Source organism: Semicossyphus pulcher, unplaced genomic scaffold (assembly GCF_022749685.1).
Source record: "Semicossyphus pulcher isolate SPU_LCO1_2020_fin unplaced genomic scaffold, fSemPul1.0.p SCAF_12, whole genome shotgun sequence".
In the NCBI taxonomy this organism is placed as follows: Eukaryota; Metazoa; Chordata; class Actinopteri; order Labriformes; family Labridae; genus Semicossyphus; species Semicossyphus pulcher.
In genome coordinates this window covers 17,116,153-17,128,273 of record NW_027211626.1, presented here as the reverse complement: position 1 = coordinate 17,128,273, position 12,121 = coordinate 17,116,153, and the positions used below count along the sequence as shown (strand labels likewise).

The 12,121-nt window shown below is 41.1% G+C and overlaps 2 protein-coding genes across 2 annotated transcripts; both read left to right on the top strand.

Moving 5' to 3' along the window:
• Positions 1-440: 440 nt before the first annotated feature.
• On the top strand, positions 441-1,991 carry LOC138588907 (homeobox protein Hox-D4b-like). Its single transcript, XM_069659156.1, has 2 exons — positions 441-879; positions 1,660-1,991. Exons 1-2 carry the CDS (start codon positions 441-443, stop codon positions 1,989-1,991), a joined length of 771 nt encoding a protein of 256 aa, XP_069515257.1.
• Positions 1,992-5,085: 3,094 nt separating this feature from the next.
• mtx2 (metaxin 2) lies at positions 5,086-10,350 on the top strand. The gene is made up of 10 exons (XM_069658656.1): positions 5,086-5,239; positions 6,369-6,416; positions 6,516-6,562; positions 6,828-6,900; positions 7,213-7,289; positions 7,456-7,548; positions 7,673-7,711; positions 7,802-7,927; positions 8,069-8,145; positions 9,229-10,350. The coding sequence occupies exons 1-10, from the start codon at positions 5,200-5,202 to the stop codon at positions 9,386-9,388; spliced, it is 780 nt and encodes a 259-aa protein (XP_069514757.1). The 5' UTR covers positions 5,086-5,199; the 3' UTR covers positions 9,389-10,350.
• Positions 10,351-12,121: the final 1,771 nt, after the last annotated feature.

Sequence of the window (12,121 nt, the reverse complement as noted above, 5' to 3'; positions counted from 1 at the left end):
AGATAGATAGATAGATAGATAGATGGATAGATAGATAGAAAGATATATAGGATATTTTCTGTCAAATAAATAAATGAATAAATAAATAAATAAATAAATAAATAAATAAAAGGGATAATTAGACTTGTAAAATGCAGAGAGGATTTTAAACGTTATTCTAAAGTCTACAATCACTTATTCTTAACCATTTTTCCACGCCAGCGAAACTTCATTAGCCCCATAATGAACATTTTTTTCCTCCAAATTATCCCATTACGTCGGACATAAACAACCCAGAGTGCTGCCTCTCATTGGCTAGCCGCAGGGTCACGTGACCCGCGCGGCCGTCCGTCTATTTGACAGCCGCAGGATGGCTTGATGCCAGAGGGGGAAAAAGAGACAGAGAGAGGGGAGAGAAAGAAAAATTAGTATTCTCCTACCAGCCTCGCTATAAATCAATCATGGAGTCCTACGTGGTGAGCTGTAAATATGCTGAGCCGCAGTTCCCGCCTTGTGAAGAAGATTACAGTAATTTTAGTGACCAAGGGGGGTATTACAACAACCCTCAGGACAGTGGTACTTATGGAGGGGGATACCAGCCCGTGCAGCCCCCTCCGCCTCCTCCGTACACAGCACAACAAACCGGCTATCAACACTCTTTGCAGGGGCACCACCGAGAGGATGGAGAGGAGCACGCGCAGCACCAAGGTGCGCCATTCCCCGGATACAGGGAGACAGACGCACCCGGTAAGGAGAGGTACCCCGTGGGTGACCTGCAGTGCCAGGCCTGGATGACCTGCGCAAAGCCCGCTCAGGTGCAGAGGAAGACGGCCTGCCAGGGGAAGGAGAAGCCGCCTATTGTTGTCTACCCGTGGATGAAGAAGGTGCACATCGCGCATGGTGAGACAGCCTGAAGATTTAAATCTTTCTATCTTTAATGCAATGTCTCTCCATCATTTTAAATCTGCCTGATTTCAATGTTTACGTTTCTCGTCTGCCAGGCAAACACTGTCTTCTGTCTCTCTTTCCATCTCTGCTTGCTTGCTTGCTTCTTTCTTTCTTTCTTTCTCTTTCTTTCTTTCTTTCTTTCTTTCTTTCTAGTGTTTTGTCCATTTGCGAGCACCGTTTTTTGTTGTCGAGTTATTTATGATCTCAGTGAGAGTCAGGGAGAATTACAACCCCTATAAAGTTTTATGGCCCTGCCACAGCGTGCGTGTGTGTGTGTGTGTGTGTGTGTGTGTGTGTGTGTGTGTGTGTGCGTGTGTGTGTGTGTGTGTGTGTGTGTGTGTGTGTGTGTGTGCGTGTGTGCGTGTGTGTCCGCGCGTGAAATTGTGTGTCTCTGGTGTGTCCGACGCTGCGGCTGAACAAAAAGCTGCAGGTTAAAAGTAAAAGTTGTTTCTTGGACGTCTTCCCAGTCAGCCACAAATGGACAGCAATTTAAATTGTTTAATGATCATAACTGCAGTACTTTTTCATTAAGATTAAAATCAGATTTCAAATAAGTCTTTCAGCCTAATTCAATTTTGTTAAGCTTAATTTCCTGATAACAATAAAAGCATTTTAATGTTTAATATAATAATGATGATAAATAACATAACATAGGGTAGGCTAAAATTAAATGTAAATTAAAATACCAAATAACCTCGCTTTAATTCTCCCTCTCTCTTTTATTTCTTACAGTAAATCCGAACCACGTGGGGCCGGAACCAAAGCGGCTACGGACGGCCTACACGCGCCAGCAGGTTCTGGAGCTCGAGAAGGAGTTCCATTTCAGCCGCTACCTCACGCGCCGCCGCCGCGTCGAGGTGGCCCACACGCTCTGCCTGTCCGAGCGGCAGGTGAAGGTTTGGTTTCAGAACCGGCGCATGCGCTGGAAGAAAGACAACAAGCTGCCGAACACCAAAGGACGGAGCAAAAACAAGAAAACCACGGACAACAACAAAAACAACAGCAGCAGCAGCAGCAGCGGCAGCGGCAGCGACACGAACGTGAAGGCGGTGATAACCGTGTGAACACAGGGTGGTGGGAGCTGAGTTTGGCCGCCATGTTTGCACCTTCACTCTCCAAAACTGATTAACAGAACCAGGGTGACTGCAGTGAACTGAAACACTTCTAAACTGCTTTAAAACTACAGGCTACCCGTCTACAGGCCTACATATGGCTTTATAAATTCATTAATGTATTTTACGTTATTTTTCATTTAAACCCTTCTGTTAAAGAGGGTGCATTCAGTTTAGACTGATATTTAATGTATTAGCCTAATGAATGTCTTTGGGTCTTACATTTACGTTCACTTCCTGCTTGTAGACGGTCTGACATCATTCCGGGGAAATTTGGGCGTTTCATTTTTTTGAGTGCCGACATTAAAGATGCCGGTTAGTTGCATCTACCGTGAGGGAGAAGAAATTATGTCTTTTGGAGAAAACAGGGTTTTTATTTCTACAGGGTAAACATAACACAGGGTTTTATTATAGCTAGATAAAATAGCCTAACTTATGAATATGCACATTACCAAAACGTTGTTTCCACATACTGGCGCTTAAAAAGGGGCAAAAACAATAAACCAAATTGCTCTGCGGCCGACTTGTATAAATAATGTTCTAGCATTTATTTTGTACCTTTACGAGCATCCAAAACAATGCATATTTACTAGGATACGTAGCCATACCGTGCAGAATTTTTATCTCCAAAGGAACTTTTTACAAAATAATTTAGAGAGAAAGTCACACATTTGTACAATTGTGGGAATAAGTAATAAAAAAACAGCCAAATTGGAGGTACAGTTTTTTAATGCACGACGCTGACTGTAAATCCAACATTTTCTCAGGGTTACAGGGTTTTAACATACAGAACTTTTTGAAACGTTTATTGTTTGATCCTCTCTGAAACTTCATAGTGTTGCTTTTTCAAAGAATGTGTTCTCTTTGATTCCAGTTTAATATGCTATTGAGTTCTGTTATAGCCTATACGTCAGTACTTATTTCTATTTGTATTATTTAGAAGCATATTTTATTCTCTGTAGCACCGTCATCTCCTTTCTTTTTTTTGTATGTGTTCATAATTGAAAAAGGAAAAAAAACTCTTCGTGTAAGATTTTTATATGTGGAAATGTTTTGATACTTGATAAAAATTAAAAAATGTTGAAAAATGCGATGTTTCTCTGTCATGGGCTGTCACGCACGCACGCACACACACACACACACACACACACACACACACACACACACACACACACAGCATCTGTATATGTGTGAGCGTGCTTAAACTGAGGATAGATTGGTTTTAGTCGGAGGGTGACGAGATGGTGAGAGGGGATGAACGGAAGTGACGTAGACACACTCCAAACATGATTTATGAAAGAAATAGCAATTCATAATATATATTTTTTTATGCTTAAAAAAAAAAAATCTCCCCACTTTAATTACACACATATATCCTGGAAAATATGATTAAATTCTCAGTACCATTTACGATCTTTGTTACAGTCATAATTTAACGCAGCGTAAGCCTGCTTCAGGTGAGCCAAGACAAATAACTAGTCCGTGATGTCTCAACAGCGAAGCTTGTTCATGTGAGGATTTTTCCCCCTGAGGGGCATTTAAAATGTGCTCCGAATTATTCGCCGGATAAACTGTGATCCTTAACGTTCAATCATTAGAGAGACAGCTTTTTGTCTTTAGCCAAGATATCGGATAGTCAAAGAACACCATGTGTTGGTGGCAAAATATTCTGCACAAAAGGTGCGTTATTTCTATAAAGAAGGTACTATGTGTGTTTTATATAATTACTGAATTGTAAAACGCCATGACTGTGACATGACTGTGATTGCACAAATAAATTGGCTTTTAATAAAATATTGTCTATAAACGCCAAAATGGTCTTAGCCACTTTGAGAATTGTATTACTTCTATGCGCTTTTTACGCGCTGTTTACGCACAGCGCAGGGACTGCATGGGCTATTTAAGGTGAACGACATCATCTTTCACTGTCTTCTTGTGTTTGAGTGTGTCTGTATTTGTGTGTGCGGTGGGATGTAAGGGAAATGAGAGGCAATAATCGGTGGCTTCCGGTCGAGACGCGGTTAAATGTGCAGGAAAGGGGCTGACACGGAATATCTATCACATGCTGGAGATCCACCACAGAGCGGAGCAGTCAAGCCAACAAAACCCAAATATTCAGTGACAAATGAAGAGCTTCCAGAGGTCTGCAATTCGAGACAACTTTCAAAAACTGAGGGATATTTTACTTTTGATATGGATATTAAGTAAATCAAAACAAACAAAAAAGCTCAAATTTATCACTAGCATCTCAGGTTGTGCATATACTAAGTTTACTATCAAGTCTATATAAAAATGTTTATAGAACTATTAAAAACATTTGTGAATATGCTCACTGACAATATGGACGTTTTAATCACATATCATTATGCTACAGGCATACTGCTACAGGTTTTGCTTCTTCATAATATAGGCTAGTGGAAACTAAATAGGATATATTGCCCCATTAATTGTATAATGTGCATTGTACTCTTTGTATTTTTTAATCATATAATATAATGTCCGAGGTGGGTTTGTGCTTGGTGGACGTTATGAATGCAGGCCACTTTACATCACACCAACCTGCCTTATCACTGTAGTAGCACTGTGGTGAAGCAGGGACACCCCCGTCTGGTGTTGCTGGGTACTGCAGCCTGTGAGAGAAATAGATTAGGATTTAGTTCAGAGTTTTTCTTACATAGGGGAAACATATTAAATGGTAATATGCTCTTTGTGATAAGTTAAACGTCTCATTTGTTAAGACAACGAGTAATACGATTGATTAACCCTAATAGACTTACAGCAAATTAACTATTATGATAAAGTGTTTTAGCATTTACATTGTACTATTATGAGTATTTCCCCCATTTTCTCAACCGTGTCCGCTTGTTTACATTGTTAACGCACTACAGACTGTTGTGAAATGTACACGTTATACCACTGCACCAATAGACAGGCTTGTATATAATGAAAGGTTTTGGATGTTCAAAACACCTTCACAGCGGACTGTTGTAAAGCGGAACAAAAAATTCGGAGTTACATTTGCTCCTCGGCGGACGTTTATCGGGGACGGACGGTCTCGGTGACTGTAGAACAAGCGCTTGTCCTTAAACTTGCATACAGTGGAATTGGCCTCATCTCTCAAAAAAGTATTATTTAGCGATTGGGAATTTACAACACAACAATGTCTCTTGCGGCAGAGGCGTTCGTGTCGCAGATGGCAGGTAACGTGTAGATTTAACCCCACGGCTGCTGTTATTGAATGTTAAGCTAGCTTTAGCAAGCTAACGTTTCCAGTCAAGCTGCTTTCCCTGAACGTTCGTTGATTGCCGTTAAGTGCCATTAAGCGCAGCAGCGCTGCTCATAATAACTGGATATATTGCTGTCCTTGTTTACCCTTTCTATTTATTTAGTAAAGAATAGATTGTCTGGACAAGTTCTTACACAGGACTGGTACACTGACTTCGTGTCCTAGACGGCTACACCAGTCTTGCTCCAAGTGCAGGAATAAATTGCCAATCATGTCGTTTGCTCGGATGATTTTGATGATACACACCAAGGGGACGACAGCAAATTCAAGTGGGAATAGTTCAAGCGGATTCAAGGCGATGTCAGCTTTGTGTTGAGTTCCAAAAACACGACTTACTCCCATGGAGTACATCTGTGTTAAATGAAATTCAACCGTCCATGCAGGAGCCAAGATGGCGGAAAACATCTTCCTCGCTGAACACGGACTGTTTCTCGGCACTGTTCTGCTCAGTGCTGCCACTGGTGGCTGGAAGCTATGTTACAGCAATAATAACGCAGAGCTATGGGTTGTTGTAATACAACATGAAGCCACCAGGGACAGTGGTGAGCACAGTGTCACTGAGCAGAACTACATTTTGGAAGAGATGAAATAATCTGTCATTTTGGATTTTTACACGGGTTGTGTGGAGTTGAACGGAATGTACCTACACTCCAAAAAGGAGCATCGTGTTTTTATGACTTTAAACACAGCTGGCATGAATGTAAAACCTGCTGAAATGTTGCTTATAAGTTACTTGTCTTTTTATAGGGTTTGTATTTTCATCATTCGTCCAATTAGCGTGTTTGAGTAATGTCTGAAATGGGTTTGCATTTCAGACATTACTCTATGCAGTATAGTGTTTGTGCCTGTATGGGGGCGTGTCTGTTAGTATAAAGTTAGCTTTTATTACGCAAGCATTAATCTAACTATCAATGTATTGCACAATTAAATATAAGACTGTTTAATGGTATATTCTCAAGCAACATAACATTTAGATACGACAATTTATAATTTTTATGTCTGTGTGTCTGTTTGTGTGTCGTATTTGTATTTGTCTTTGACAGCTGCTGAGCCTTGGCCTGAAACTGCAACCTTGTACCAACCGCTGAAGGGTAAGTGAGAGCTTGTCTGAAATGGAGAAACAATATGAATTTTTACTGTTGAGATATGGCTATTAATGTGTTTGTTTACATTACTTGTTTATTTTACAGAGGATCAGATTCTGCTGTCAGACTGTGCCTCATCTCTTGCTGTTCAGGTAAGGTTTTGTTTGTGTGCGTTTTGAAGGATGACACAATTGCGATTTGATTCAATTCAATTGTGTATTAAATTACATTTAGATTAATTGTGCAGTCTTAGCATCTGCATTTTTCTGTGCGGACTTATTTTTGCATGCATGATATCCCTCCTTGAATGAGTACATTATTCAATAGATGAGTTTTTTCAATGTTGTGTGTGTATGTTTTTCCATATCTGATTCCATATCTTCAGCTCAAACGGACCCTGTCCTGTATTTCTTATAGGCTTACCTCAGGATGTGCGGTCTACCGGTGCTGGTGGTTTGCAAAGCAAATGCTGAATACATGTCACCTTCTGGTTAGTATACATTCTGCTGCATAGGTAGATTTACTCTGCCATTGGGTATTGTGCTATGAGTAGGCCAGCAATCCTTTATTGCAAATTCAGTGTTATTTGTGACTTGTATATACCTCTCACTCTTTGTAGCCTGCTCTGTTTTAATGTTTTGTATACAGATTGTGCCTAGATGCAGGTGAAAACACAGTGCAGCAGAAGGTCCCTCTCACTACTGAACTTTTGTGGTTTTAGGTGCTGGGGTTGCTCCTTTTAAGAGTTACAGTACTGATTCATAATGTTCTCCCTCCCCTGTGTGTTTTTGTCTCTCTGTAGGTAAGATTCCTTTCATCCACGTAGGGAATCAGGTGGTGTCAGAACTGGGGCCGATAGTACAATTCACAAAAGCTAAGGTGTGTAACACGCATATCCAAGTTTTTACACGTTTTGATCTCAGCTTTCTTGATGCTCAGAGACACATAATAGGAAATCACTTGTACGTTCTTATTATATACATAAGTTTAAATACAGCATTTATTTTACATGAATGAAAATCTGTGTGTGCGTTTGGTTTCTCAGGGTCATTCTCTGAGCGATGGCTTGGATGATGTTCAGAGAGCTGAAATGAAGGCGTACATGGAGCTGGTTAACAACATGCTGCTTACTGCTGAGGTACACACAAACACATTCACACACACGCTCCCTGACAGATGATAAAACACAAATGGCTGAAGCAACATTTTGTTCGGTTAACCTGAACGCTTCTCGTCCATGTGTCCTCTTCTTTTCTCTTCAGTTGTACGTCCAGTGGTGTGATGACGCTACAGCTGCTGAGGTGTGTCTAATTGTCTTTCCATTAATAAAATAAAAAGATCTTGCAGTGTGTATTCATTGTCTTTTAAACACATGAATGTGTTCTGTGTAGATCTCGCGTCCCAGGTACAGCAGTCCGTACTCGTGGCCCCTCTGTAACATCCTCTCCTATCAGAAGCAGTGGGAGGTTCGCAGGAAGATGAACGCCATCGGCTGGGGAGGGAAAACCCTGGAGCAGGTTAGTGACCACCTGGCAATAAAGTTTTGCGTGCCTTATAAACAATGTCATGGTATCCTAGATACTGTTTATGATTCTTTAATCTCACAAAGTGTTGACATAAATTCACAAAAACGTTTTTTGTCCTCGGATGTGTTTCAGGTTTATGAGGATGTGAGTCAGTGCTGCCAGGCTCTCTCTCAGAGGCTGGGAACACAACCATACTTCTTTAATAAACAGTAAGTATCTGTATGTGCATCTGACTGTATGTCAGTCATAGCAGCTGAATAACAGAACAGCATTAGTCTGGCATCATCAGGTGAAACATTGCTGCACTTTAGCAATATGCTGAGTCACTGCAGATTTTGCTCTAAAGCTGACCTTGTAGTGTTTGAAGTGGAAAGAGAAAGAAGTGTTCGGTCGCACGTCCAGCTTTTTCTTCAGCACCACCTAGTGGTCTAACAATGTAATGACCTCCTTTGAGTCCAAGAGTGGTTTAGATCATATAGTAAGGAGAAAGGGCCAATGTTTGAAATGAATTGCATGTTAATTTCTCGGCTTCTTTTAACCTTTCAGTTCTGACTTATTTAAAGTTAAGTGAAATAAGTTTATAATATGATTGGCAGAAAGGACACTTCTAAATATAAGCACAGATGTGTGCAGGTTTTGACTGTATTCAATACATCTCAAAGGGGCCATATCTTTTGAATGGATATTCTCATATTTTTCGGGTTTCACATTTTCGGGTGTTTATTGTTCACAGTGAAAAAGTGAAAACCACATAATTCCATGTTTTTCCAGGATGACATTTTTAAAAAGGTCGCCTCTGAAATGGGCCGTTCAGAACAGCTGCGGGTTTCTACTGAGAACCTTGCTTTCGCTGAAATCGACCAATTGTCATTTAGCGTCATTCACCTCAGGCTGCCAACTTACCAGTCCGATACCTCCTGAGAACTCCTGGGTTGCTGCACTTGCTCCGGTGTATCCCCCATCCCAATCAGGGTCCCATTCTGGCTCGTACATATAAGGCTGAATAACCGGAGTGACAGTGCAGTGCGGCCGCTCCCCCACGTGGGATTGGACGCCTGGGGGAGGGGCTATGCAGTCACTCCAAATACTGTCAGCCAATCGTGGCTTAGGTCTGACCTTTGAATGGCAAAACGGCTTGTTCATTTCAGGAGGAAGGAGAGGCTCTGTAAAATAATTGAATTAAAATATACAGTTTTTAAAACGAAACAAACTTTACCAGCAGATTCCAGCAGTAACAAAGTGTGTGTGTGTGTGTGTGTGTGTGTGTGTGTGTGTGTGTGTGTGTGTTACAGACCTACAGAACTGGACGCGTTGGTGTTCGGTCACCTCTTCACTATACTGACCACCAGGCTCACCAGCAGTGAGCTGGCCGAGAGGATCAAGAGCTACAGCAACCTGCTGTCTTTCTGCAGACGCATCGAACAGACCTACTTTGAAGACAAGAGCTCGTGAAGGACTGAAAAACAATAACCTCTCTGTCCCCGTCTGTATAATCTCGTCCTGTACATTCTGCCCTTCATTCTCTCATTCCCTCACTGTAGCACTGAGAAGCTAAGAACAGCTTAAATTCCCACGCCTGTCCCTTTGTGATTCTTGCTGTCCTTCCTTCTCCCCCTTCTTGCTCGTACTTGTCGATGTTGCATGCTGCTGATAGGAGTCAAATAGGGCCTGTTCTTTTTAAAGATTAAGATGTGTCCAGTGCACATAAATAAATATACTAGGGCAGACATTCTGTAGTATAATTCCAGGCATTTCTAGCATCAGATAGTCCTAAATTCACAGTAAAGATCATTATTAAGAGTATTGAGAAAAGCGTGTACAGGTGAAACACTGAATGAGTTTTACAAGAACACACACCAAATGTGCTTGTCTGATCTGCAGAAGGGTTTTTACTGAGCTGGCAGCCATCATATGAGTTTTCAACAGACCATGGAGCCTTTACCTTTCCAGCATTATGGGAATTATTTAAAAGCGTAGGTGATATTATTGCAGCCCTTCTCGGATGATCAGATTCAAGGGCACCTCAGCAGGGTGGATGCTTCCCAGAACAGAAGGCTTAGGCTTTTTTACATGCTCTTATTTTTCTGCTGTTTGCAATCTGTTACACAGGAATACTGTTTACTCCGACTTGCATCATGGTGCATTTTCTAAAACCCACAGACTCTCAGAGACGTAGGGTATGGATTTAACTGTGAGACATGGCTGCCTTTCAGAAGGCAGGACTGCACTTGAACTGGGTTTGAATTGAAATGGCTCGCTTCAGGAACTCCACAGGCTTGTAAGAAATCTGCAGTAGTGCTTTTCTTCTGTACAGAAACCACAAACACATGAACATAATGATAATGAAAAGGATGTGACTTTTTCCTTAGCTTTTCCACCGTTTTTTTCTTTGTGTGAATTAAAAGTGCCTACAAAATAAAAGTCATCAAATTCAAAGTAGTGTTTAATTGGTGTTTTATTTTTGCCTCCCAAATATAAAGCTTAACTTTGAGCTTTTAAGTTGATTACTAAATATTATTTATCACAGCTCAAAGTGCTAATCTCAAAGATCTTAGTTTCATTCCCTTTGACGGCACCTATGGCGATAAGTGGTTATTGCGGGAGCCCGCTTCCCAGATATCCAAACAGTGTCTCATGTGTGACGTCCACGGTTGGCTCCGGTTGTAACTTGATTTTCCTCGCTGACGGTCGCTTTCCTTTTTAGACTGTTTGCCTTCATCTGAGCGTCCAATTTGTTTCTTTTTCTTTGGATTTTCACTTATTTTTGAAGTTGTATCTGTAGTCATCGATCTTTTCTTTGTTTGTTCAGCCATAGTAGATTACTGTTTACTCGCAACACTTGCAGAGACTGGAAAAGCAGCCGCTTAGCTCCGCCTACCCTCTCTGGCAGACCAACCACTGCTGGCTGATGGAAAACACGTCACTAACTGGGCGCCGCTTGTAATTTTTTCTGTGAAAGTCACCACAGACACCCAGTCTGTAATACTGCAAGTGCTAAGGCTTTCATCAGTGGGCCATCGGCTCAATCACCATTGTGTTACCTCATTCGGCATTAGATAGTGACTTAACAGACATTTATTTAAATGAAAATCTTCAACATTATTACTTTAATGTTAATGGGTTCAAATACACATTTTCACACTAATTTCAAAGGGACAGATTACTCTTGTGAATAACTTAATTCATAACTCTGGAGCTGTAGTGATTTTACAATTCATGAATGAGATGTTGCAGAAACATTCTCACCATTTGAAATATTTTCATTGTAAATGTTCCAAAATTAAAGGCAACAATCTCCAGGAAACACCAGCACAGCTTCAGTCTTCGAGAAGACCTCTTGAAATCTATTTTTAGGCCTGATGGGTAGTTGAGTTCACAGGCAGCCATGTGTTTGTGCCTCCAGGTCTCAGACGAACTCATTGATAATGTCTGATCACCTCTGATTGCACTCCATTTGAGCTGTGTGTGTGTGAGTGTCAGACGTAGCGAGTGTCTGTCTTCCAGGTTTCCTGTGAGGTCAGAGTGTGATCTTTGAACTTCCTGGAGCTGTGACATCATGAGTGATGACCTGCAATGGCCCGAACACAGCACAGTTGGAGGTCAGACAGCAGGCGGACACACAGACAAACAAACAAAACGACAGAGACGTACATCTGACTGAAGAAGAACATACATGTGGATTTTCAGACCACATGATCTATAGGAACGCAAATAATAAAATACGCCCTTAAACACTCACTGGTAACCAGCTTAAGCAACTACCATCACACTTCAGGTATATTTTTTGTTTTTCCTTTAGTTATCATCACATTTGTGTTGGTGTTAGTTCCTCACAACCTTAAAGAGGTTCTCGAGGTTCACTTTCCTCAGATGTTCTAAAGGAACAATCCTAAAGGAGAAAAACATCAGAGCAGAGACTCACACATGCTCTCCTGTGATAGAGAAAACCCTTATAACCCAGCTCATGACAAGAAAAAATACGTATGATTTCAATTATAAATTCTATAATTTTTGCCACAATGAAGTGAAAAGTCATTTACAAGAATAGTGAGAGACTGTAGGCAGTGGGGAAGCCTGTACACGGAAAGCTACTCAGTTCAGTCTGTTTGTTCTTTAACCTCTCTGTTATCTTTATAATGTAACTACCACATCATCTGCTTTCAGTGGTAAGCAGATCATTTATTT

Excerpts from the sequence above, each read along its gene's own strand:
- mtx2 (XM_069658656.1), top strand. The coding sequence starts at position 5,200 with ATGTCTCTTGCGGCAGAGGCGTTCGTGTCGCAGATGGCAG. Across the intron at positions 6,417-6,515 it reads CTTGTACCAACCGCTGAAGG|AGGATCAGATTCTGCTGTCA; the intron begins GTAAGTGAGAGC and ends TTTATTTTACAG. Across the intron at positions 6,901-7,212 it reads TGAATACATGTCACCTTCTG|GTAAGATTCCTTTCATCCAC; the intron begins GTTAGTATACAT and ends GTCTCTCTGTAG.
- LOC138588907 (XM_069659156.1), top strand. The coding sequence starts at position 441 with ATGGAGTCCTACGTGGTGAGCTGTAAATATGCTGAGCCGCAGTTCCCG. Across the intron at positions 880-1,659 it reads GAAGGTGCACATCGCGCATG|TAAATCCGAACCACGTGGGG; the intron begins GTGAGACAGCCT and ends TATTTCTTACAG.